This window comes from Candoia aspera, chromosome 5 (genome assembly GCF_035149785.1).
Source record: "Candoia aspera isolate rCanAsp1 chromosome 5, rCanAsp1.hap2, whole genome shotgun sequence".
Taxonomy (NCBI): domain Eukaryota; kingdom Metazoa; phylum Chordata; class Lepidosauria; order Squamata; family Boidae; genus Candoia; species Candoia aspera.
In genome coordinates, this window is record NC_086157.1 from 38,721,066 (window position 1) to 38,746,844 (window position 25,779).

The 25,779-nt window shown below is 39.1% G+C and overlaps 1 protein-coding gene across 1 annotated transcript in view; it reads right to left on the reverse strand.

Moving 5' to 3' along the window:
- Positions 1–25,779, reverse strand: part of OCA2 (OCA2 melanosomal transmembrane protein) — a 188,332-nt gene that overhangs the window by 6,349 nt on the left and 156,204 nt on the right. Inside the window, exon 22 of the mRNA XM_063304410.1 lies at positions 25,057–25,150. Within this exon, the coding sequence (XP_063160480.1) occupies positions 25,057–25,150 (94 nt within the window). The remainder of the gene's footprint in view (positions 1–25,056; positions 25,151–25,779) is intronic.

Consider the following 25,779-nt stretch of genomic DNA (forward strand, 5'->3'; position numbering starts at 1 on the left):
GTCCAACTGTTTCAGCCAGCAGTCACCCGGGACTCTCTAACATCCTGTCATGTATACCCTTTAAAGCAGTGTTTCTCAACCTCGGCAGTTTTCAGATGTGTGGACTTCAACTCCCAGAATTCCCCAGCCAGCCACTGCTTTAAACACTAAGTAGTGCAGAAGAGACAACATGGGTTCCTATAATTTTTTCATAGGAAATAGGGGCAATTGCTAAATTAGCAAGAAAGAAGAGACAGGCAGAGACTTTAAAAGAAGAAGGGAGAAGAGAGGAAATTTTGATGGCTGGATGGCTGAAGACAAGATTGGCTGTGGAGGCTTCCGTTGTTCCCAGGAGAGCCTGAGGCAAGTGGGGAGAGGCCTGAAGACCCATGAAAGAAAAAAAGGACTGCTGTGGGACAAATCTACCCTTCACAGATAGCTTCCATGGGAGGCTGAAGAAAGAGAGAGAGAAGCCACCAAAGAGAGCAAGAATGCTAGCTAGCATAATTACCCCTTAATTATCTCTAAGTTGGAAGCAGGGATAAAACACAACTTTAACAATACTCCTATTTAGCCAACACTCCAGACTGCACACATAACAAGGGAGGCTTCGCCAGGATGTTTGGCTTTAGTATTAGAGGAATAATTTGTTTTACAATGCCTGAGCAGCTGCTCCTAACTCAAGCTACAGCTGAAAGAATGCTGCCTAGAATCAAAACTAAAGGATTGTGCTGCTTTGTTTGGTGACACAAGGAGTCTTTCATGTGCTGTGTCTTAAATCAAAATCCCAAACACCCACAAATCCCAGTGACATTTCCCCTTCACAATCACAAAATCTGCCCTTCCCATTGTGAGACCACACAATTACACCTTCTTTCTAACACACGCATAAGAACGTACACTCTTCCTTTCTCCAAAACCTACCAAATCATTTCCTTGTTCCTCCTCTCTGTTCTCCCACCAATTGCTGATCTGACAATCTCCCTTGTTTAGCTTCCTTTGCCCATCCTGTTGGCTTTGTAAATCCTCCCTACTCCAGCTGCTCCCACATCTTATCCGCCCCACTTCCTTACAACACTCTCCCACTCCTGTTGGAGCTGAATTAGCGGCTGCTTGAGTGGTTGGGCCCCAGGTTACAGTAGTTCTCCCTCCTCGGGGTGGGGACACTGATGGACGAACTCTGCGGGGTGGAGACTCATCCTGGCGCCGTCTCCGGCCCCGCTCCGCCAGCGGTCCGGGTGAGGGGATGGAGGGTGATTGCGTGGAGCTGGAATCTCCTTCATGCCTCGGCTGCCCCCCCCCCATGACAGAGACAGGGCTTTTAGCATGTACTCCATCGATTCTAATTTGGCCTCTACCACTCTTAGCCTTTCAGGGATTTGAGATTCCTCCCTCCCTCGCACGTTAGGCTGTCTCCCTGCTGATACCATGGTAGATTCTACGTTTGGGGTCAGCAGGAACCAATACTTCCAGGACGCCTGGGACGTCCCTGGCTGGGGTTCTCCCATTTCATCCCAGGTGATCAACTCTGCGGGCGATTCGCTGGGTGCCGGTTACTCTGGTGCTCTCCCATCTTCAGATTCCTCTCCCTCAGGGCTGGAACTCGAATCCTGCCGGAAACCTGAAGGTTCTGGGGTGAGGCTCAGTTCTCCGCTCCTGACCGTTGACTTGGGCATCAAGCCAGTCGGCTCCTCAAGTCTCCTGGACATGAGCTTGGATTCGGCCATCGTTAACTGTTTTCCCTCACAAGAAACTAATCTTGGTAGGAGCTAACGGTACAACTTTGGTGATTCTCAGCTTTATGTAATGATTGCCTATTCTAAACACCATCAGACTCATAAGCAGGTTCACAAAGAAAGCTGAGAATGGAAAAAGCACGCCAAATGCAAACTAAAAAACCCTCGGTACAAACGAGATCCCTCCCCCTGTAGAATCTTCCCAGGCTCACAATCCCAGGTGCTCCTAACGGCTTCTGATGGTCCATGGGAAAAGTCCTTGAGCAGAGCACATAACCCAAACACATTCCATTGAAATGAACATAGATACAGAGCTTGGCACAAGGTCTCCCAGCAGCTCCTTCCCAACAGCAACGCGCGTCAGCGCCATGGCATGTGAAACGTTACGATGTACAGTGCACATTGAAACAGTGAACATGACACCATCTTCCCCATCTGTTCCTAGACCTTCCTCCCTTTGGCTTTCTTTCTCAGTGGCTTTTGAAGGCCTCCTCCTGCTGGCTTTCCCACTCCCCTACCCAGATTAGCCAGCTTCCCCAATCTGAGTTTCTTTCTTTTCAAATTTAACTAGGACCTGACTGGAAAGCAGAAAAATCCCCAAGAAAAGAGAATGCAAGCAAGGAGGGGCCGCCAGAGGCATTCACAGATTCAACTGTTTTTACATTATAAAGAGGGACATGTAACAAGGTGAGTTTTAGTTCCGGTTTAAAAGGTGTTAATCCCCCACCACCATCCACCTTTATTAATTCTCTTGCCTTTTGCATAATACAGAAAATATAAACATTCCCCAAATCTTCACCTAAAACACATGTACAAACACCCTTTCAGACCAATGTGTTCTTCTATTTTAGAAGATCTTACATTCCCTCTAATTCTGGGTACCTGTGATATTGCTAAAATCTCTGGGAAATGCTTGTGATATAACATGAAAATAGCTATGAATTTCAGACAGCCTGTCTCTGCATAAAGATGACTGTGTGCTTACCTTTTAGTTACGATACTAGTTACTGAGGAATTGAAATTACAGGATAAAACATATAATCCTGTTTCATTCTGAATGCTAAAATTCCAAGAATTGCTTCTTGTTTTCTTTCCCATTGAACCTCTGCCCAGATTCTTCATGCAGCTGCTCTCAAGGAATTACCCTCAGACTAGCGGGAAAGGGTGAGAATTGTTCTCAAGGCAGACAAATTAGAAGCTTGGTTGACTTGGTACATTTATTTCTGTATGAAATCTGGACCCTTTTCCCCCCTAAACAAAATGTGCACTAAACATTTTCCCTGACCTAGAGAAAGCATAATAAACAGCAGGCATCTCCCTTGACAGCCAATGCCCCTTGGGGCATGATAACTTCATGAGTTATCTTTTCTGCTGAAGCAAACACCTATCTGTTGTTGTTTTTTCAGTGCCAGAACTTGGCATTTCAAGGTGACAATGTTTGTAGTGGCACAATGGATCATAAAGCCTTTCTTCATTAGCTATTCCTGCCACCCGAGTGGCCAGGCAATCCCATTTCACCCCATGTCCCCATGCCTTTCTCTTGCTCCAAGGCCATGATTTACACAGCTGTAGCCTTCTGTTTCCTGTGCCACAAAATGCCCAAGAATAACAAATCTTTCACACAGAATGGCAAACATAGTCAAGACACCATTCAGCTAGCAGCTTGTTCAGTCACCACAGGAAGGAATGGATTCCCCCAAGGGGTCACTGGGCAGAGAAAGTTCAGAGTTCCTTTAAAACTGCCACAAGTTCCCAGTTTCTAGCATGGCAAATTGGAAAAGAAGATAATTTGACAATAGTAACTATGTATTGTTACTTTGTAACAATGTATTCTTCATGAAGCTGTCTATGAAAAGAGCTCGAAAGCTCTCAAATTGTCAAAATACAAAAACAAGGCACTCTTTAAGAAGACTGAGACTTTAGAATCTTCAAAAGAACAATTTTTTTTTTTAATTTTGACAATCTGAGTTGCTAACTCTGGGGTGGTACAAAACAGAACCTACCAGTGCAATGGAATATGATGCAAGAGGAGATGCAATTCTATTTCAGTCTTCCTACTTTTAGGAAGCATTGTAAGGGTCAAACGATAAGAAAAATTAAATGTGTCCTAGTTAATGTGCATACTTTTTAAAAAAAAAAAATGGAAATAACAGTTCTCATTTAGCAACCACAACTGGGACGGCAGTTAAGCGAAGTGGTCACTAATTGGGAAATCACATAAATCGCATAACCTTAATGGTGCTTTCCTTTTCCCCACTCCCTGCCCTTTGGAATGCTCACCCTGTTGCTCAGATAGCCAGCTTGCTGCTGCTGCTGCTGCCTGTAACTGACAAGACTAATCCGTTTCACACCTTAGGCTTTTGTTTGCCTCCTAATGATTTTACTTCAGCTTCCCTTTTTCCCCACTCCCCCACCCTTTGAAATGCTCACCCAGGCACTGGGATAATTACCAAGGGAACTAATGTTTCTATTTATATTCATTGGAGAGCAAACACACTCAGGGCTGGGAGCCACAAGCATGCTATGCAAACAGCCTTGTGTATTCCTACCCTTTGGTAATCTCTTCCTCTCCAATCTCTCCACTCTGCGGGGAGTGGCAGGGGGGAGAAAAAACTGGTCAGGAACAAGGGGTCACTTTTTTTTTCTCCCCTCATCTCACAGAGCAGAGAAATTGCTTAAATGGGGGGGGGGGCGAACCAAGCGATTTCTGTAGTCAATCTCTCCTGTTCCTGACTCATTTTTTCTCCTTCCCCCCTCTTGCAGAGCAGAGAGATTGGAGAGGAAGGGATTACAAGAGAGTAAGCAGGCACACAATGGGGAATACATACTGAAAAGAACATGCTAGTGCCAGCTGTTTGCCTAGCATGCTCAGGGCTGCAAGCCCCAAGCACCTTAGGAGGAAAAAAAACCCCTTTAAGGTGAAATTGATTAGGGTTTTGTCAGTGTCAGGCAGCAATGAAAGCCCTGGAGGGTTCTAATCAACTAATTAAGGTCACAGACTTGAGCTTGTTAACTTGCAGTTAGTACTTTTTAGGGATGTGCTGCCCTGCAGAGAAAAACAGCTCAGGAAGAGATACCTTGTTTAAGCAGTCTCTCCATTCTGAAAGTGGGGGTAGAAATGGGTCAGGCACAGGACTGACTATAATGGCAAACACATGACTGAGAGAGACACTGCAAAGATCACAAATGCGGGTATTGGTTGCAAAGTTACTTTTTCATCACCATCATAACTGTGAATGGGTGGCTGTCCGAGGCAATCACTAAACGAGGACTACCTAAAAAAAAACCTTAATAAAACAGAATAAAGAAGATGGTTTCTTAATTCTGCAGTATTTTACAGCATCATTTTATGTACAATTATAGACAAAGATTGTTCATTCGCTAATTCTTAGGACCCTGGTTTAGCAATTCAAGAATCTTGAATAAACACAGGCCTCTCAAACGTCAAATGAGGTTACAGTAATTGTTTATAAGCTATTCAAAAGTTAGACAAAGGATAAATATGTAATCCCTTAAGATATATGATGCTAAAATTCAAACACAGCATAAGGCTTGCAAGCTGAAGACTGATGAATTTCACTGTGAGCCATAACTTAAATCATTTCACATGCCAGTAAGGTAATGCTCAAGATCCTGCAAGGTAGACTTCAGCAATTTATGGAGCGAGAATTGCCAGATGTACAAGCTGGGTTTAGAAAAGGCAGAGGAACTAGGGACCAAATTGCCAATATCTGCTGGATAATGGAAAAAGCCAGGGAGTTTCAGAAAAACATCTATTTCTGTTTTATTGACTATTCTAAAGCCTTTGACTGTGTGGACCATAACAAATTGTGGCAAATTCTTAGTGGTATGGGGATACCAAGTCATCTTGTCTGCCTCCTGAAGTATCTGTATAACGACCAAGTAGCAACAGTAAGAACAGACCACGGAACAACGGACTGGTTTAAGATTGGGAAAGGAGTACGGCAGGGCTGTATACTCTCACCCTACCTATTCAACCTGTATGCAGAACACATCATGCAACATGCTGGGCTTGAGGAATCCAAGGCTGGAGTTAAAATCGCTGGAGGAAACATTAACAATCTCAGATATGCAGATGATACCACTTTGATGGCTGAAAGCGAAGAGGAACTGAGGAGCCTTATGATGAAGGTGAAAGAAGAAAGTGCAAAAGCTGACTTGCAGCTAAACCTCAAAAAAACCAAGATTATGGCAACCAGCTTGATTGATAACTGGCAAATAGAGGGAGAAAATGTAGAAGCAGTGAAAGACTTTGTATTTCTAGGTGCGAAGATTACTGCAGATGCTGACTGCAGTCAGGAAATCAGAAGACGCTTAATCCTTGGGAGAAGAGCAATGACAAATCTCGATAAAATAGTTAAGAGCAGAGACATCACACTGACAACAAAGGTCCGCATAGTTAAAGCAATGGTGTTCCCTGTAGTAACATATGGCTGCGAGAGCTGGACCATACGGAAGGCTGAGAGAAGGAAGATCAATGCTTTGGAACTGTGGTGTTGGAGGAAATTCTGAGAGTGCCTTGGACTGCAAGAAGATCAAACCGATCCATACTCCAGGAAATAAAGTCAGACTGCTCACTTGAGGGAACGATATTAAAGGCAAAACTGAAATACTTTGGCCACATAATGAGAAGACAGGACACCCTGGAGAAGGTGCTGATGCTAGGGAGAGTGGAGGGCAAAAGGAAGAGGGGCCGACCAAGGGCAAGGTGGATGGATGATATTCTAGGGGTGACGGACACGTCCCTGGGGGAGCTGGGGGTGTTGACGACCGACAGGAAGCTCTGGCGTGGGCTGGTCCATGAAGTCATGAAGAGTCGGAAATGACTAAACGAATAAACAACAACAACATAACTTAAAAAGTGAGCCCAAAAATTGATTATAAGAATGGAAACTGCAGCTGGTGAATCCAGTGGCCTTGTTGTTGTTGTTTATTTGTTTAGTCGCTAGGTGGCCTTGCTATGAAATTAAAATTTGCAGACCCCATCCAAAATGAATATATCCAGCAGATATCTGTGAAGTTAAAAATTAAAGCACAGAAAACAAGTTTGCAGAACAAAAATTGGATAGTATAACAAATAATCTGATGGAAGCACAATGTAGTTTCTCTGAATTAATTTTACAATATGTTATCTGGAAATTGCACTTCATGGGGAAAAGAATATCACTCATCCATTAATATCAGTCATTTACATTTCCAAACACTAAAATAAATAGTGATTTTATGCTGTAAGTCAGCATGTACGACAGTTTCTCAAGAGAATTAACTTTGGTGTTAACCACATCTACCTGAATTGCATAGTGGTTTGTAAAAATAGAAGTCCTGTTATGATACAACCATTCTCACTAAATGATTTCAGATAAGAGCAGCATATACATACTATATCTGCCTTAATGCAAATGCCTCTCTTCTGTATCAGCCCTGGAATCTTGCCTTGACTAATAAATACACTTGGAGATTCACTTCCTTAACAAACCAATAGACAGAATAACTGATGGTAGCAGAGCTTTCCACATGTTCTTCTTCAGTCTAATCACTGTTTGTTTTTTAATCTCTCTTTGTTCTTATTAAATGAAACATTGCTGGAAGAAGGAAAAATGAAAAGGGTTTTTTTCACACATACACATCTCACATACTCATGGTCTTATCTCTGTGGTTTCAGGGATTCTTCAAACAACTTTTGTAGGTGACTCTCATATTCCTCATGCAGCAGCTAGAGTCCTGTTTTAAAAAAGGTTGCAGTCCACAACCATTGGGTTGTGTGCACCACTCCAGCACTCTCCTTGCAGCACTGATACGCAGTAGGTCCGCAGGCAGATCTTCCCATCCTTTTAAAAAAGTTATTATTTTAGGACTTTTGGAGAATTCAGTGGGCAAACCAGATGCCTTAAACAAGTTGTTTCACCCCTTAAAACCACCTCAAACTCCACAGTTATACTAAAGACTCCAATTCCCACAGCATTCTTTGTATAAAGGAACAGTCTAACAGAAACAACAACTCAACATAAGCTAACTATATCTGTATATGCACAGTTCTGGATTTATGCTATGGTTATGATGGAATTATACTTTTACAGGTGAATAAAAGAATTACACTGAGATAAGCAGAAGATTTCTGTATATACAGTAGTGTGTGTATACATGTCTCTGCATGGCATACAGACCACCCACTGTAGATAGATCTTTATTTTATGCATTTGTGCATATTAAATTTGCTTATTTTCAAAGTTCAAGTTTGTTATCATATTAAAGTCTACTCTGTGAGTTCTATAGAAAGATATCAGTGTATTGCTTATATACAGTATTTACCCACAAAGTTATAATCATTATTCATACCTGTCATATTGCTTCCAGTCACTTATTCCAGCATAAACTTTTTTTGCTGAGATTTTAATGAGTATAACTCTTGATTTTAACTAATTTTTCTAGAAACAACAGTCTCTGCAATATTCCTGCCTATCAGGCAGCTGGTCTGGTTGCTTTTTTAAAAAGTACTATTATCATCTTACTGCAAATTATATTTAAATATTTTAACAGAGAGTCTTTTTGTCAACATTTAGTTGCTGCAATCTTAATTTTGGATTATTATCTGAAATGATCCACTTAGACTGATGGCCTTTCCTCACATGCATCTAACCATGGTATGAACGTGTACTGACCACATCTTTATTTTGTCACATGCCTATGAGATTACCTTCATCCCCACCTCAGCTACGAAGACAGAGGTTTAAGTCACCCATTCGGCTTCCATTTTCCAAGTAGTTTTCTCCGCTTAAGCTGACAGCAAGCAGCTTAAAAATGAGGATAGGCTGCCACGCTTCCCAACCATGCTGGTGACAGTACAGTGCTGTACAGGGACCTGCACAGAGATGGGATGAACCAGTCACCTCTTGATCACTTCAGATTAGGCCGCCTCTCTCATTTTCTGAGGCAGCTCTTGATACCCCACAAAACATACCTGATCTATGGGGAACTTCACTGTGCAGCCACACTCCTTATCAGCTGCCTCGAGACCAGGTTTTAACAGACAGCTATACCCCTGTGTCTAGCCATCTGTAAAAAAAACAACCATCCACCAATCACAACACTTCCGTGATTGGTGGATGGTTTTTTTTTTACAGATGGCTAGACACAGGGGTATAGCTGTCTGTATTCTACTGAGTAGTCATGCTGAGAAAGGGGAAATGCAGCTTAACCCACTGCTTTGCTTAATATGCCCCATACACTGTAAATCAGGACACCAAATTCAGTAGCAATCCAGAACAAATGATATAAGGCAGAATGGGAACTGGTAGAGGAGACCACAAATGTTATGCTGCCACCAGTTGTCTACTGGCTCAAGGAAGCATGTAGACTGCTTTACCTAAGTAAGAGAGAAAGGATCTTAGTAAAGAAACATTACCACAACCAAGATTTTAATTAATTTAGATACTTTTAAATCTCAGGACTACAGCTCTTCTTAAGGCTTCATATAATTCGTATAGTAAACTAGCCATGTATTCATATTCTGAGAAGGAGTCTCACATAAGGGCTATGAAGTTCAAGGAGTATACCAAAGAAATCTGGATCTTTCTCACTGATCCTACTTGCTCCTGAAACTCTTTCCCAAAAATACACTATTTCTGATAAATGGAATGAGCTGTATAAATTTAGCCTTGAGAAAAGCCAACTATTGAGTGGCGGGGCAGTGTGTGTATGATAATACTCCTCAAATACCTGGAATAACGTCATCTTAAAAATGTCAAGACTGGTTCTCTCTTTTCACAGAGAGAATGTGAAATAGTGCATTTTAGTTATGGAAAATACATTTTAATTGAATCTTGAAACACGCTTATTCCTAAAAGTAAGGATAATTCAACAATGAACTTGGTTACTAAGTTGGTGGGCTTTCCTTCAATGTATGTGTTCAAGTGAAAGCTGGCCAGCCATCTGTCTGAGATGATTTAATCTGGATTCCTGCAGTGAGCAGGACTGAATTCAATTGCCTCAATATCTCCTTTCAGTTCTATAATTCTGTTAGACCATCCTATGATTTGACCATGAAATCATTGTCTTCAACCAGCAATTCAAATACATACTATCAAAGATGAGAGCAAAATATTGGTAGAGAATAGTACTGTGGAATAAACAAATGGTCAGACAGAAGCAGGGCAGATGCAGAAGCATACCCCCAATATACAGTATATTTGAATGTGAGATACTGCAATACAGGAGCATCTCTGCATACAAATCTCTCAAGAAGGAAAAGATTTCACTTGAACCAGCAAGAAATAAATGGACCTGGATACTGACACTCCAATTTGTTGAGCTATTCAACAATACTTGGACAGCAGCCCAGGAAGATCGTGCTTTAAATTTAAGCAACTCAGCCAATGTACTACTAAGAGATTCAGCTGGGTCCAGCAGCAGAGTATGTTTTCTCTTACACGGGTTACATCACCTTGTGGGCTGGCCACAGCAAGATGCCAAGCAAAGTCAATTGCAAATTTTCAACCTATCAGAAAGAAAAAATGCAAGTGCCAGTAATAAAGAAGGAGAATTAAAGCTAATAAGCTTGGAAGTGTTTTGTTCTTTGTGGTGATGTTCCTATGGTTGATCTTAGACTTAAAAAAAATAAAGTATCCAGAACATTAAAAAAGTTCTTATAACAAAAAAGTCCAGAATCTCAGCCAAACAAAATTACAAGAGCAATTCAATTACTAAATATGCTTTAAAACATATATTAAACTAAAGCAATTTCTCTTATTATTTCAGAGCTCATCCTACCCCAAAGTTTTTTGGGGAAAAATCTTTGATTTGGGTTCAGGACATAAACTGGCATTACAGAGAATATGCTTGTTTAAGATGATAGATAGATAGATAGATAGATAGATAGATAGATAGATAGATAGATAGATAGATAGATTCCCTCTTTTGTTCATTCCAAAGGAAATACTTATATGTTTGATCAAATAGTCTTTTTTCCCAGACCAAGACCTCAGGGTTGTTTGCATTTCCATAGTGCAGAGAGAGAAGATGAATAATGGCTGCACAGAAATTATTAGATTTATAAATCGTATAATTCCCAAGTTCTCAGATCTCTCCTGAGTGGCCTGGGTGCCAAATTCTGTCAGCTGGAAACAATATACTGTATATTAAGATGCAGGATGGCAAGTTCAAGTAAGGAAAGCACATTTAATTTGTAGAAACATTAATCATTCTATTAGATCTTTTGAAGTGCACTTTCCTTCAAAGCCAGTTTGGTTAAAAAGATGAATTAGCACTGTCACTGAATTAAGAAATAAGATCTCTTCTTTTCCAGATGGACTTTTTAAAATATGTTAGATAACTTGACACCCAAACAGAAACTGAGCAAGACCAAAACAAAACAAACTGTGCATCCTCCATTCTGATATTAAGTATTTGAGGTGGAGCAGGCAATGCAGAGATGCTTGAAAAGTGGTGCCACCTGAACTGCCATTTTTGGAGCCAAGGAATGAAAGGTGCTTAAGCACCTGCAAGGCTTAAGAAACCCATTTCACCCTTTCAAGCCTCTAAGATCAAAGGAAAAAAAAGCGGGGGGGGGCGAGGATGGAGGATATACTTCTGGTCCCATCCACCAAAAGGGATATCTGGGAAAAGATGGATAAATCCAGAGGTACAAAAAATTTAGCTAGGAGATGCAAAAAAGATATGTGGGCCATAAGCGGCCTTATCTACATTTTTTTAATTCTTGGATTTGTCCACCTTTTCCATTACTCCCATGGAATTTGAATGCTGATTAAGCTTTACTGGCATAGACAAGACATAATGCAATCTTTCTGGATTATCAGAGTCTTCTCTGACCCTTTAACTCTTGCTGAACCTGAGTCAGTGCTTGAAATGATGGGTGGACTATCTGTTCCATTTTCATAATCCTCACATAAATACTCCCCCCTGCATTTGAACTGTCTTGAACTACTAGTTGTGCAGACATGCTGAAAACAGGGGATTTATTATCTAAGACAAACATAAAAGTGTTCCATTTATATTCTTCTGTTGAAGGGGGGCTGGTGTCTTAGAAACAGATCCTATGTCATACATCCATAGCCATGAATAACTACAGCCCTGGCTGGAAGGGGATGTTGAAGAGAACAAGAGGCCATAGGTTCAGATGTTACAGTTTTGTAACAATCAAAACAACTCACAATTATTTATCTGCAGGTTTTGTAAGTTTTCAGATCTGCAGGGACCCAGACAGAGGTATTAGATGTTTTGAAGTTTTGAATCAGGTAGAATAAGGAACAATCAATGGAAAATTAGTGAGGAGGGAAGCTTAAGCACTCTTTTCTGTGCTTTCTCCAATACAACATCTTCTTACAAAGGTACTTTGCAAGGAAAAAATGTTCATCAGGGTGTTGCTCTTAGACCCCAATATTTGCCAGAAAAAAACTGCTATAGACCTGGAAATATTGCTCTGTTGGCAAACTATTGAACAACAAGTACTAAACTAAATTGAGAATACAAGAAATCAACTAAGTACCAGTGAGTCCTGAAAAATAAATCTGAGTGGCAAATACATTTATTGTAACATACTAAATATTTTCACTTTCATATATATGCTATGAGGACTTCTAACAATACTACTTTGATTTTAATCTTGTTTTAACTTTTTTTTACTTTTTCTCTCTTTATGATTACATTGAAATTCACAACAGGAAATATATTCAGATTCATATCTGAAAATATATAACCACACTCTTATCTCAAGAAAATTGCTCCCATGTTATAAAAGCAGGAAACTAGCCAGGCACAGAAATTGACCTTTCTAGTTTCCTGTTCGATCTCAGTTTAGAAACCTCCCATTCATCCTGAAACACTTGTACCAAATTTAGAAAATGGCCTAGCTAAAAGAAAAGGCTCAGAATTCACAGTGAGAGTATCTTTTAACAAAACATCTGTCTGAAGCATTATTCCTGGGCACCAAGAGGGCTTTTGATGCATCTACTGTTACATGGCAATGTAATTAATCAAATGTATGACAGACTTGCAATATCAACTATATGTGTGAGAAAACAGATACTCTGTTTTGTACAAGTTCTATATGGTGTGCAACTTCCTAAAGATATTGGCAAATTTACAGTAAAACTTTAATTTGTTTTCAAATAGATTTCCCTCACATCAAAAAGTTTTCAACTATTCTTAGCAGCTGCAGCTTGTAGTAAAATATTTATTGCTTAAGAAATAAGCAAGGGCATCAGCTGTCAGGAGATACATCACACTTCTTCCTCCACCTCTGCAGGTACCCCATTCATCCTCATCTGAAACTAAGAGAAAAGAAAGATACGCAGGCAGAGAGCTTAATAAAATATATACAGAGTGCTTCTTCTGAGACTTCTCTGTGGAATGGTATTATGGTTAAGCAGATCATTAAAACCAATCAGGTACAGTGACAACAGACTGAGTCATATCTCAAGCTTTAATATGCATGCAAAATAGTAAATGAATAAAAATGCATAAAACCATAAGAATCATGTATAGTAAAGTTAAAACAAAGGCAACAGTTGTAACATTCTAGGCATTCAGTCAATGTGTTGGCCTTTGATTCTTATGTAAAGAATGTCAGCCCATCATGGTTGTCAAGATGAGGAAGCTCCACAAGATGACTAGAACTATACTTTCAAGATAGGTTATTTTAATAGAATCTTGCAGAAGTAACTGTTTTCCCTCCCTCTTTTACCCCAGGGGGTCAGGGAGGAGTCAAACTAAGTTCCTTCCTAACATTTTCTCTGTTTCTTGGGCTGAAAGCATGTTTTTACACATGTTGTTGTAACCATTTCTGAATTGTTTCTCCAAGTTCATCTCCATGACTCTCCACAAGAATGAAAGTCAGGTCACCCTGGCTCAGAGCCATGGCATTTACCTTTTATAATTATTTTGTAAGTGGATCCCTTTGCAACAAGAATTTAGTGGTTTTCCGTTCAAGCAAATATCAGACACAAAAGGATGAATTAAGCAATTCAGTCAGCACTACCATAGCTCAAATTGCTCATAATGTATATTTATAAAAAATAATAAAGGTGGGATAAAAATTAAATAAATAAATAAATAATAGCAGGTCTACAGACTCTTAGAAGGCTACAGAACACATGCTTTCTTCCCATATATTTAAGTGCCAAATCTGAAAAATACCTATATAACATGTTACGGTGGATGACACTGCACAACATAAGTAAAGGTGGAAGAGACTTCATTGCTTTAAAGGGGGTTTCAATGAACTCCAAACAAAACATGAATCAGCAGTTGGATACAATCCAAATCATAAAATGTAATAACACTAATATATATTCTGCTTCATTTAGAACTAATCTTTATCTAATACAGATATGAGGATCTTCAAAAACGAGGATCTTAATTTTTCAGCCTGCTTTGAAAGAACTTTTTTTTTTCCTTTTATATCTGGCATTTGCTTCTAAAGTTGTTTTGAGAAACCAAAGGAAAAAAAAACAAGATTAGACAGTGATAGGCAGAGATTGCTCTTACTTTTCAAAACTCTGTGAAGTAGCCAAGGGAACACTTTCCAGTTTTGTTTAGTATTTTAAAAGCCTGATATGCTTGTTAATAGCATGGGCTGATCCATGAAGTCATGAAGAGTTGGAAGCGACTGAACGAACAAACAACAACAACAACAAAAGCAGTAGCTGGCTGTTTGTAGAGAAAGATTTTCCCTTCTGTAGTGCTTTTGGGACAGAATGTGTGACAAAGTGACAAATGCACTCACATGAGACCCAGTCAAGTGGTACAAGATCCTGTGATGAAGTCACTATATGAGCAATGTGAGTAGATCTGCCTCTCCATAATTTGGCTGTGAAAACAGATGAGACATGCGCAGAGAAACTGTCTGCATGGTAGATATATTTAATCTGACTATTTAGACCGGCCTGAAATGGCAAATTGTTTGACAGGAGAAAGTAAGGGGTCCTTGTTCTATATAAGTTTCATTGGCAGAGGCTGGATGTTAGTTATCAGAACAGTATAGTAATGGATTTCTCCATCACCAGGTGGTTGGACTATTACTACTTGGAATATCCATGTCAATTTATTTCACATATTGGATTATAGCCAGCCTTGAGCCAAAAGATGTCCTGCAATGGAATCCAGAGGCTGGAAATTTCAAGCAACTGTGCCTTCTCTCCTTGCATTTCCTTCCACAAACCTTCTCCAAAGAAATAGGGAATCCTCTAGAAGAGACATGGGGATTTACAGCAGACTATAGAAAGAAACCAAATAACTAAACATTGCCCTCATCCTATAAAATATTTAAAGGTAATTGTGCTTTGCAATTATCTTTAAATATTTTATAACCTGAAGTAAGGGATATAAAAGAAACATAAGAAAACTAGAAATGCTGTTGTTGCTGACCTAAATACAATATATAAAGAATTATTAGCGTGGGATAGTGAAGATGTCAACAAGAATTCCTATGAAATGTAGATACTAAGAATTTGGAAATCACTCTCCACAATTATTAGCTTCTGCAGTTAGGAATCAAAGAAACTTGGAATGTATAATTAACAAGAATCCTTTGTCTAAGCAAAAATACATGCAAAATGCTCTTGTAGAATAGTCTTTCTCTATTTATACATCCAACAATCCTGAGAATAATGAGATCAGAAACTCATTAGATGAAATAAGAAATATTATAAATCAGTTTAAAATGGTAATGCTGTAGATGTAGTTTTAGATCTGAATATTACAAAAAAAAATTTAAATAACACATCTACATAATATTATAGTATTACCAAGTTCCTATCTCTTGCTAACAAATCCAGCTTCTGATTATAACTAAACCCAATAAACATCTTCAACATATGTCATCATATCAGCCTACAGTACTGTAAATTAGTTTAAAACTTAATGCTTATTGGCTAATAGGTTAAATACATTTTTAAGTGATTATGCATATCCTGGTCAATATAGGTATTTACAAAATAAATATAATAGATTCAATCAGAAAGTATTAAATATAATACACTACAGTAAAGATGCCAGAATTACGCCATGGTTGCTCTGCTATCTTAAAATGTCTTTAAAGTATTTGATAGAGTGGAAAGTTGTTGTTTTTTAATTGGAAATGGGATTTGGACACTTCATCAGCATAATTAGTTATACTCAACAGCACCAGCAGTAATTAGCACTAATGGATTAAATGTGGTTGTCTTTCAGATAAATAGAGCCAACAAAGATGCTCACTCTCATTATGTATTTGATTTCATTATATATGTTTATATATGTTTTAGCACAGAAGATTAGGGAGAATATGAATACTGAAGGAGTTAATATAAAACAAAACATCAGTAATAAATATATTTGCACATGATATACTCATTTCCTTAAATATCCAATCCAAATATATCTTAATTGCAATTTTAATTAAGTTCGATGAAGTAATATGTTTACAAGATAGCTTTGATATATCTTCCACTGTGTTAATTAACTGCCACAAACTATCATCAGCAAATCAAATAATGTTCAGTTGCTACATATTGAATAAGCATTGAATTTCCTGCTGGTTAGGATAGTACCATTACTTCCTGACAATACAGAGTATCTACTGTCTCAAATCCATATTTAAAACTTTTTTCTGAAACTTGGAAAATATGGAAGCAACCTGTCCTTCCTGATTTGCTCCTATTCCTTGATCCTTTCCTTTTTTAAACAAAAGGATATATTTGTTCAATTCAAGAAATGGGAGAATAAAGGATTTTACAGAATTACAGATTCAATTATAAATCAAAGCTTAGTACTGAATATCTAGCAAAAGATATGGTCACAATCAGATATCAACCTAGTTTCAAATGAATCAAGATCAACCATTGCTTCTCTATTTACATAGATTATTTTGTATTTTGTGGAAACATTTTCCTTTTTTAGCCTGTGCATTATAGAAAGATCAATCATTCCTTTGTAAAAATAACTGATCTCATCAATTAAAACCATCAACAATCAATAGAATACTGTATAATTACAGTATTTAATCACAAATATATCTTATCAATGTTATATTATACATGGTATTACATTATAATATATTACTCCTATATTACACATGACAGATTACGTTGAAACTAAAAAAAAATAGATCATGATCTGAAGTTTGGTTTTGACTAATCTCCTTCAAACTCTCTGTAGCATAAAATTCCTTTAAACTATTTCAGCAAGCTATCAAAATGTTCCATAGGCAGTATTACACTTCACTCAAATTATAACATATTTATAATTAGAATGTGTTGGCAGGTTGACAGTCTTTGAAGACAATTCTAACCAGATATGTATCCATTTAATTGTAATTAGACCACACTTAGTTAGCTTATAGTCATAATGTCATGGAGTACTTTGTCAAATGCTTCGCCAAATCAAGATATATGATATCTACAGCAGTCTGACAATCTGCTAATGGTGTTACCATTACTCCCTAATGCTAGTCTCATAAAACTGTTCTTGACAAACCTTTACTACCTTCTGATAGTCACCACATTGTTCTGAAGGTATTTACAAACTGCTTTGTGATCTGTTCTAGAATTTTTCCAGGAATCGGGATCAGCATTCACAAGCGTTATTTAATGAGAAAGCAGCAAATGCAGTAAGAAGATTTCACTAAGACACTAGATAACAACTTTCAAAGAATATACTACTAACTTGTTTTGATGTTTACACTAAACATAACATTTGGTGCAGCATCAACCCAAGATTAAAATTCCTTCTTTTAAAAGCCACCTTTTGTGGCTGCAAATCTGAATCCAAGCCAGTCAAATGGGAACCACTGAGAGAGGAAGTGATAAACAGGACTTTGTATGAATTAATCTCAACCTTACTTATTATCATTTGGTGGGCACTAACCCGTACCCTAACTAACTAACCCATAGTAACATATGGCTGTGAGATCTGGACCATAAGGAAGGATGAGCGAAGGAAGATCGATGCTTTTGAACTGTGGTGTTGGAGGGAAATTCTGAGAGTGCCTTGGACTGCAAGAAGATCAAACCAGTCCATACTCCAGGAAATAAAGCCAGACTGCTCACTTGAGGGAATGATATTAAAGGCAAAACTGAAATACTTTGGCCACATAATGAGAAGACAGGACACCCTGGAGAAGATGATGCTAGAGAAAGTGGAAGGCAAAAGGAAGAGGGGCCAACCAAGGGCAAGATGGATAGATGATATTCTAGAGGTAATGGACTCATCCTTGGGGGAGCTGGGGGTGGTGACCCCAGACATCCCTGTCACACTGACAATTTTATTGAAATATTCCATAATAGTCAGCCATATCTGAAGGCCTTCCTCCATGCCATGATAATTCTTAAGTATTTATATAATGCTAGCACAATGGTGTCCTGGCTAGTCTGGGACAGAAAGTCTACCTTTGGATGAATCCACAGCTTAGGTGGCTGAATAGGACATGGTATATACCTGGTTCAAGGTATATTTACTGCATTTGACAGCCTTTTTCTATCAAATGCCGTAAGAGCTGTCAGCATAAGCAGGACATGCTAGCCACTGAAACCAGCAGGATTGCTAGGAAAGCATGTTGGGTGGTCAGGCATTCTCTCTTATACTGAGCTGGAGACATGCCCAAATTTCCCATAAGGCTTGTAACCATGTTAATATGCCATATGACCAGCCTGTAGGAATCATCTAGATAGCAAGTGTGTTTTTTTTCTTAATCCGCACAATAGCGACCAATTCTTGGAGACTGCCTGGACAACTCTCTGCAGTTTTCTTGGCAAGGTTTTTCAGAAATGGTTTGCCATTGCCTCCTTCCTCAGGCTGAGAGAGAGTGACTGGCCCAAGGTCACCCAGTTGTCTTTGTTACTAAGGTGGGACTAGAACTCACAGTCTCCCGGTTTCTAGCCTGCAGCCTTAACCACTAGACCACGCTGGGTCTCAGATAGCAAGTAATGTGCAGGAAATCCATTTTTTCTTCTCTTGTTCTCTCTAGGAATGTGCTTAATGTAACAAAAGCAATGCATCTTCCTGAACAGCCCACATCCTTTTGAATTTAAAATCCAAGATTGAAATCCTCTAGATAAATAGCCAAGGACCTGAATATCAACTTTGTGTTGCCCTGAGGTCCTTAGTCCTTCATTCATGCACCAATTTAATAGGATGATCCAATCAAGCATATACTGAATAGTTGGAGAATAGCATTATTTACAGAACCTCCTTTTAGGTTTGATAAACGATGGATTAACTTGAACTTGAATAGAACTTATTATTTTCTAAAACTGGCGTATTAACTGTTTCCTGTATTAATTCCCAACTTTAGGTCCCTCATGTCAGCAGAATGTGATATCTTGCCTTCAGTGGTAAGAAAAAGAGGAATTTTCCTTTTGTATTAGAGTTTGTCTTTGCATTTGTGGGGAGGCTGAATCTAAAGAACATGTCATCCTAAACTCTGTACATTTTTAATGTACAACACATTATCATTGCCTCATTTCTAAAGCCCTCCCAATATTATCAAGATACGTTACACCAACTTTTTTGCTTGCCAGTTCAGATCCGAATGGACAAATTGATTTACATAAAAGTAGCCAAATTTTGTGTAGTGGCTTATAGGTTCAGGGAAGAAAATATTATTGCTTGTTAAGAATAACAACAACATTGTTATTGTTACAACATTGTTTCTTGACAGGTATAAAAGTACTGCTTTCTTTTAACTGTGAAACTGAGATCAATCTGTTTTGTGATTTAGGTTTGGGAGTTATTTTATGTTAATTTGAATCACCTTCTGTATGTGATCATACAGTATCAGCATGTATCTGAATTATAATTGACCAAAATAAACAGAGCCATCTGGTAGGGACAGGACTCATATAATTAAAGAAGGCTTGTGCCATTGCAATGCAAATGCCATCCCTTTCTTACATGCGTTATCACACATAGTTGACCTATGACACTTCTGACAGTCCTTCCTGTCACCCTAGCTAGCCTATAACTCTCTCTCCACACTCCGCATCTTCAGCATCCATAGTCTGTTGAGGAGCAAGGCCCAATGATCAGCAGTATTCTATCTAGTATACTATGCTGATTTTGAGAAATGCTATGAATGATTAGATCCAGTTTCTGATTCCTTCTAAATATACCTGCTGGTTCTTGGTATCCGCTGATCTTGCTTCTCTTCTTGCAGATGTTTCATTACCAGATTAGATAACATCATCAGTGCATAAGGGAGTGCCGTTTGCTGGCTTTATATATGAGGTAAATTTGTCCTGCCCAGCTGTGATTGTTTTTTTTTCTCCTTGATTGCTCTTTGAATAGGTTATTATTTCTTCCTTGACTGTTCCTGTTTATCCGGGTGTTAGTTAATAGGTGTGTCATGAGAAAGGATGTGGATACCCGTCCCACCCGGTCGTGCAGAGACGGCATGCTTCGGACCCCATCTGTAAGAGAATTCCTTCTGGCAGGGTCCAGGAGGCGGGCCTTCTCTGCAGCCGCTCCCGCCCTTTGGAGCATCCTTCCCCCAGAAGTGAGGTTAACCCCCTCCCTCCTGGACTTCAGAAAACAGCTGAAGACCTGGTTCTGCTACCAGGCTTGGAGTGGGGAGAGGAAAAGCCATTCTTGGGGCTGGTTGGTTCCTTAGTCCTACTGGGTCTGGTCTTATCCCCTTATGGGTGGAATGAGATCTACCATTATTTGGATTTGACTGTATTTTATATATTTATTGACGACTGGTATTATTTATGATTTTATTGAATTTTAAATTGGTTTTATTGTGAACTTCCCAGGGTCCCCTGTGTGGGGGAGATGGGCGGTCATAGAAATATAATTAATTAATTAATTAATTAATAAAATGTGTTTAGGGCTATTCGTCTTTTTCTTTACCTTAAGCTGCTTCCTTTTTTGAATGGTTCATAGATGGAACTTCTATCAATGTGTCTGTTAATGGCTGATTTGTCAGAGTGCCAAACCTCTAGAAATTTGTAAATCCTATTTTAGATATAAGACTCTGTACTTGACAGGATATTATCCACTATTACACAAATAGGTAGGTAATAAATTATTCTCAAAGCAGTCCATAACACAACATATCACATTCAATCTATATGTGTCCATCAAGAAATTAAAAATAACACAGTAATTGCAGAATTAAATACAAAATGTCACTCAAGTCAATTAAGTTTCCCCCTTAAAAAATAAGAAATAATCATCACAATGTTGCAATTCAGTGCAAAATAACCCAGTTCTCTTCAGTGTATTCCCTAGTCTAAAATGTAACGTCATTGTTCAGCTTAGAAGGAAAGCCTATACTTGTAATTCAAGAAAAAGAACAATGGTAGCTCATGTCACAATAATCTAATCAGGAGGCATCAAGTGGTGAGTTTCTGTGAATAGAGGTGATTTCTTCTCCCACACAGGGTGGAAGCTACTTCTCTTTTTTACAGTCCTCCCTTGTGTGCCTTCCAAATTGGTTCTGGAGAAGATTTTAAGGACATGTGAAGGACTGCACAAAGAGAACAAGTCTGCCCCGACAGTTTCTGTGCATCATATTAGATTCAACCCCTTGTTATTAAATCCTGGCACAAGATTATTTAAAATATTTCTTCTTTTTTAGTGTTGGGGGGAGGTTAGTAAAGGTAAAGGTTTCCCTTGACATTAAGTCCAGTCGTGTCCGACTCTAGGGGGCGGTGCTCATCTCCGTTTCAAAGCCAAAGAGCCAGCGTTTGTCCGTAGACAGTTCCGTTTGTTTACCTAACAAGTAACTAAAGAATGAAACACTGAAAAGATGATTTAGTACACTATACACCACAGTACAACTTATAGAAAAAGAACGTCTAAATAAGACTATATCTGTATGTTACATCTATATACTATTAAAATTCTTGCATCTGTCTGTTTGTAACTTTCAATTGGGCGAAACAGTGCATCGTTGGGCAACAATTTTTGAATCAAGGTACCTCAAATGAGCTAACTTAAAGAATGCATCCAAAACCTAGGACCCATTGCTCTCATGGGATTGAAATTTGGCAAAGTTGTGGCTGCTTTAGCACCGCCGTGCCTTCTGACTACACTTCCCAGAAACTTGTAGGTTGTGTGGCACATAGGAAGATGGGGGAACATATCTCTGCCCTCTTTCCCACCTCACTCTGGCTCCTGCACCAATCAGCTGGCAGCAAGGCTGGGCAAGCGACAATTGGCTGCTTTGGAACCAAGGCCAAAATTTGAAATCTCTTAATGGCAGTGGGCAGTGAGGGAAAGATGAGGGAGTGACTCAGATGCATCTTGGCGAGGTATGGCTGGCTGGGGGGCACTGGCAGTCAACAGGTGAGCCCATTTCCTCCCCGTAGGGAGGGGGCCCTTGGGGACATGCCAGGATGGGGAGTAGGGGTGCAGTTTTCCTCGTGGTGCACAGTTCCCTTCATTCCCCCTGACCTCAGCAAAGAGGCAGGCAGTTTCATGGGTCAGCCAAGGAGGAGGAAGAATGATTTCCAATGCTCCCTGCCAGCTTCCCACAAGCAAAGTCAATGGGGAAGCTGGCAAGAAGTGGAAGTCACTCCTGCTCCCACTTCTTTTTTTGCCCACCTGTGTTCATTCTGTTTCTCTGTTTAGGGATGGAAATATCTCTGAAAGGATTACTCAACAGGTGATGGGTTGTCTAGTAATATATTAAACCTGATAAATAAATCCCTTGAAGTTTTTTTTTAAAATTTAATGGTTGTTATAGCAACAAGAAACAAGGGGGAAATGTCTATTGTTAACCACAAAAGATTTTCATACAGATTACTACAGCTTGCAAAGCCTTTTCATAAAATGGCATCAAAATATTACTAGGTACTGGTTTCCCAGATGGGGATTTTTTAAAAGTAGGGCTAAGAATATGCTGTAACAGTAAATGTATTAGATTAATGTTTAAAACAACTTTATAACAACTGTTCACTGATGATTTTTGAGTCTGAATGAATGAATGAATGAAATGCCATTATTTAAGTCATCAGTCAATAACAAAATAATCTGAAAATTGTGCTCATAACTCATGCTGTACCTTGAACATTAATCCAAACTCTGCAGAGTACAATCTAGAATTTATCTGTGGTTGAGTGCAAATTGCCTGTTGTAAGATACTTTTTTCCTCTATCCTATGTAGTTAATCAATTTTTATAACACTTTGAAATCTGTACCTTGTGGTGTGTGCTGTTAAGACAATAACTTATTGTAATTATGGGCATACTTATTAAGCATATCTATTATGACATTAAACATGAAACTCTGCTGAGTGCTATCACCTACAGTACATCTGAATGAAAGTTAATTAACATTGTGAAGAGAATTGTCTGGGTTAGGATTGGTCAACTTTATTATCTTCTCCTTGTATGATATGTGCAAACATTTTCTAAATACTAAGTCTGGTGGGATTTAGACGGACAACCAAAAGTGTTCTCCACTCACCTGTAAACCCTAGTAGCATAAAATGTGCCAACCTCGTTGCCAAGCCCCTATCCTGCCTTTATTATCTCTGTTCCAGCTCACTGACAAATGATGGTATCTTGATTTATTGAGTTATAGTTTGCAGCTAAAGCTAATAGTGGATCCCTCTGGCTTTGTGTCCATCCTTCTCATCTCCAGTCACCACCAACCAGCAAGAAAAGATCCACCAACTACCAACGCAAGGATGAGGCAGGCACTTCACTCTAGCTCACATCACTAAATCAAAATAAATCAAGTATTCTACTTAATACATAGGCAGTCATTATGTTGGTAACAAATGGGATCATTAAGGGGAAAAAAAACATCCAGGAATTTCAGAACAGGTAAATGTCTGTGATTATTTCTGTAGCAAAAATCAATTGGGCAAAAGAGAGACAAGGAGAAAAAGAATAGGTAAACATCTATTGCTTCTCCTGGTGATGGGAAAAAATTAAGAAAGTAGGGGCAAGTACTGTGTTTAGCTGGCTCCAGCAGGCCAGCCCTGCTTCAGAAGATTGTAGGCCCTCCAGGCTCTTTTAATTTAATGTCATATTCATGGCATGAACTAAGCAGGTCTTTTTTCCCCAACAAGCAAGTGACAAACATTGCTGCAACTTAGGGTTGGCAGGGCAGATGCTTAGTTCTGGCTTGCCTTCAGAGGTGATTAAGCAGGAAGGTACCCAGGGGCTGGAGAGATATGGGGTTTTGCTCAAAGCTGTGTGCCCAGCTGAACCTGGATGCTCAGACAGATGTCTTCAGTTTGAGGTCAAACCCAGCCATCTCCTCACCACACATACACACACAGACAGACTTGATTGGTGACTGTAGTAGTGATAATGTGTCTGAACTAAAAAAATACAAATGGCCAACAGAAGGCAGCAAGTTGTTCTGCTTTCAAAAGAGCACTGAACTTGTCATCAGAGTAACCCCTCCATACCCCACCTTTGTGTAAGTGGGCCCTCCCATTTTACTGTGCAGCTCCCCCTTCCACAAGTCATCTATGGGGTGGAATGTGGGAGACTGCTACAAAAAATGGTGGTAGCCAATGCCCAGCAGCTACTTCCATCCAGTGGGTGAAGAAAAAAATGGTGGCAAAGAAGAGTGCCCAAGACCCAAAGGCAGGAGGAGGCCTGGCACATTGGCATAAAGTGACCAATAGGTTGTTCCCACCCCATCTGAATTAACAATCCTAACTGCCTTGCAGATAGAAAACTTAGGCAGGTGCATGAGATTCTTCACCCTTTGAATCTGCCATCAGTTGTTACCAGCTTAAGACAGGAAATGCTGCAATCAAAAAGGCTAGCTTTAGTCTGTCTCACTGGGGATGAGATGAGGCATTATTTGTGCCATGGTTAGAAGCAAGTGCAGACAGGCCATTATTCAGGTTTAAAGAAATTCATTGAACTATTGGACTTAAACCCCAGATTTCAGAAATCTATACATGCAAAGTCTAGATCCAACTCAGAAGCATTTTTCTGCTAGATACAGATCTATTATGTATTTCTCAAATCAGTAACTTCAGTGCATGCATTTCATTAGCAGTTGGGCTATAGGGATGGTAATTCCTAAAACCATTTATAAACAATACTAGTTATAATATGATTGACTTGTGCTTTAAAAGTGAATATAAATGTGCCTGTATCTATCTGATTTTTTTTCTCCTTCCTCAAATCATCAGAGTTTAATCAGAATGTGTAACATGAATGCTCTACTTTGTTAAGGCATAACCAACAAAAGGCATTATTTTTGCTATTGAAATGGAGTCCCACTTAATTAACTCTGTTTATTACACAGTTAAATATGTGTTCTTTCTGGTTCATCATTTTGATTTTTTTTAAGTGAATTACCTCTAAAATACAGTCAAATTCAAAACTAGATGAGTGTCAGATCTAAAACGTACCTGAAAAATTCCATGAAAGAGAAGCCATAGCCATGTTGCTCTGCAATTCCTGCACAAACAACATTTGCAGATGCTCCAATCAATGTCCCATTACCTGCAATTCAATAAATAACAAGTAAAAATCCAGCAGATATTTGGGGTCTATCTATTGATTTTGGCACTCAGATCAGCTTGCAAACTAAATGTAAATGGGGAAAGGAGAGTCATCATTTCACATTCACCTGAAAAGAAACTGACAGAACAATAACCTCCCTGCCTATAAACAGTCGCACATTTTCAAAGGCAGCCTGTCTTTGTCCTCCTATTGTGAATGAGACAAGAGACAGAGAGAAACTACTGCACTGTGTTGTTAAGATGACACATTTAAAGCAATTTGCTGATTATTTCTTTCAAACTCAGAAAAGTAACAGTAAGACAAAATGAAATGCATAGGAAGAGACATCATTGTTTGACTATTGGCTGATGAAACAATGGAAACAGAAGGGGCTTCTTCATTTCCTCAGAAAGTTATGTAACAGTAGTACAATGAGTATCTTTCAAATACAAGATACTCGTTGCATCTTGTACAATCACTTTGAAACCTAAAAACACACAAATGTCTGTACACATACGCATGGGAATCAGGAATTCCCCCTTCTGCCACAAAACGAAAGACCAGCTATATGCTGCAAATCTAACATATTGCAGTGTTTATCTCTATAATTTCCTTGCTTTGTAGGGCTC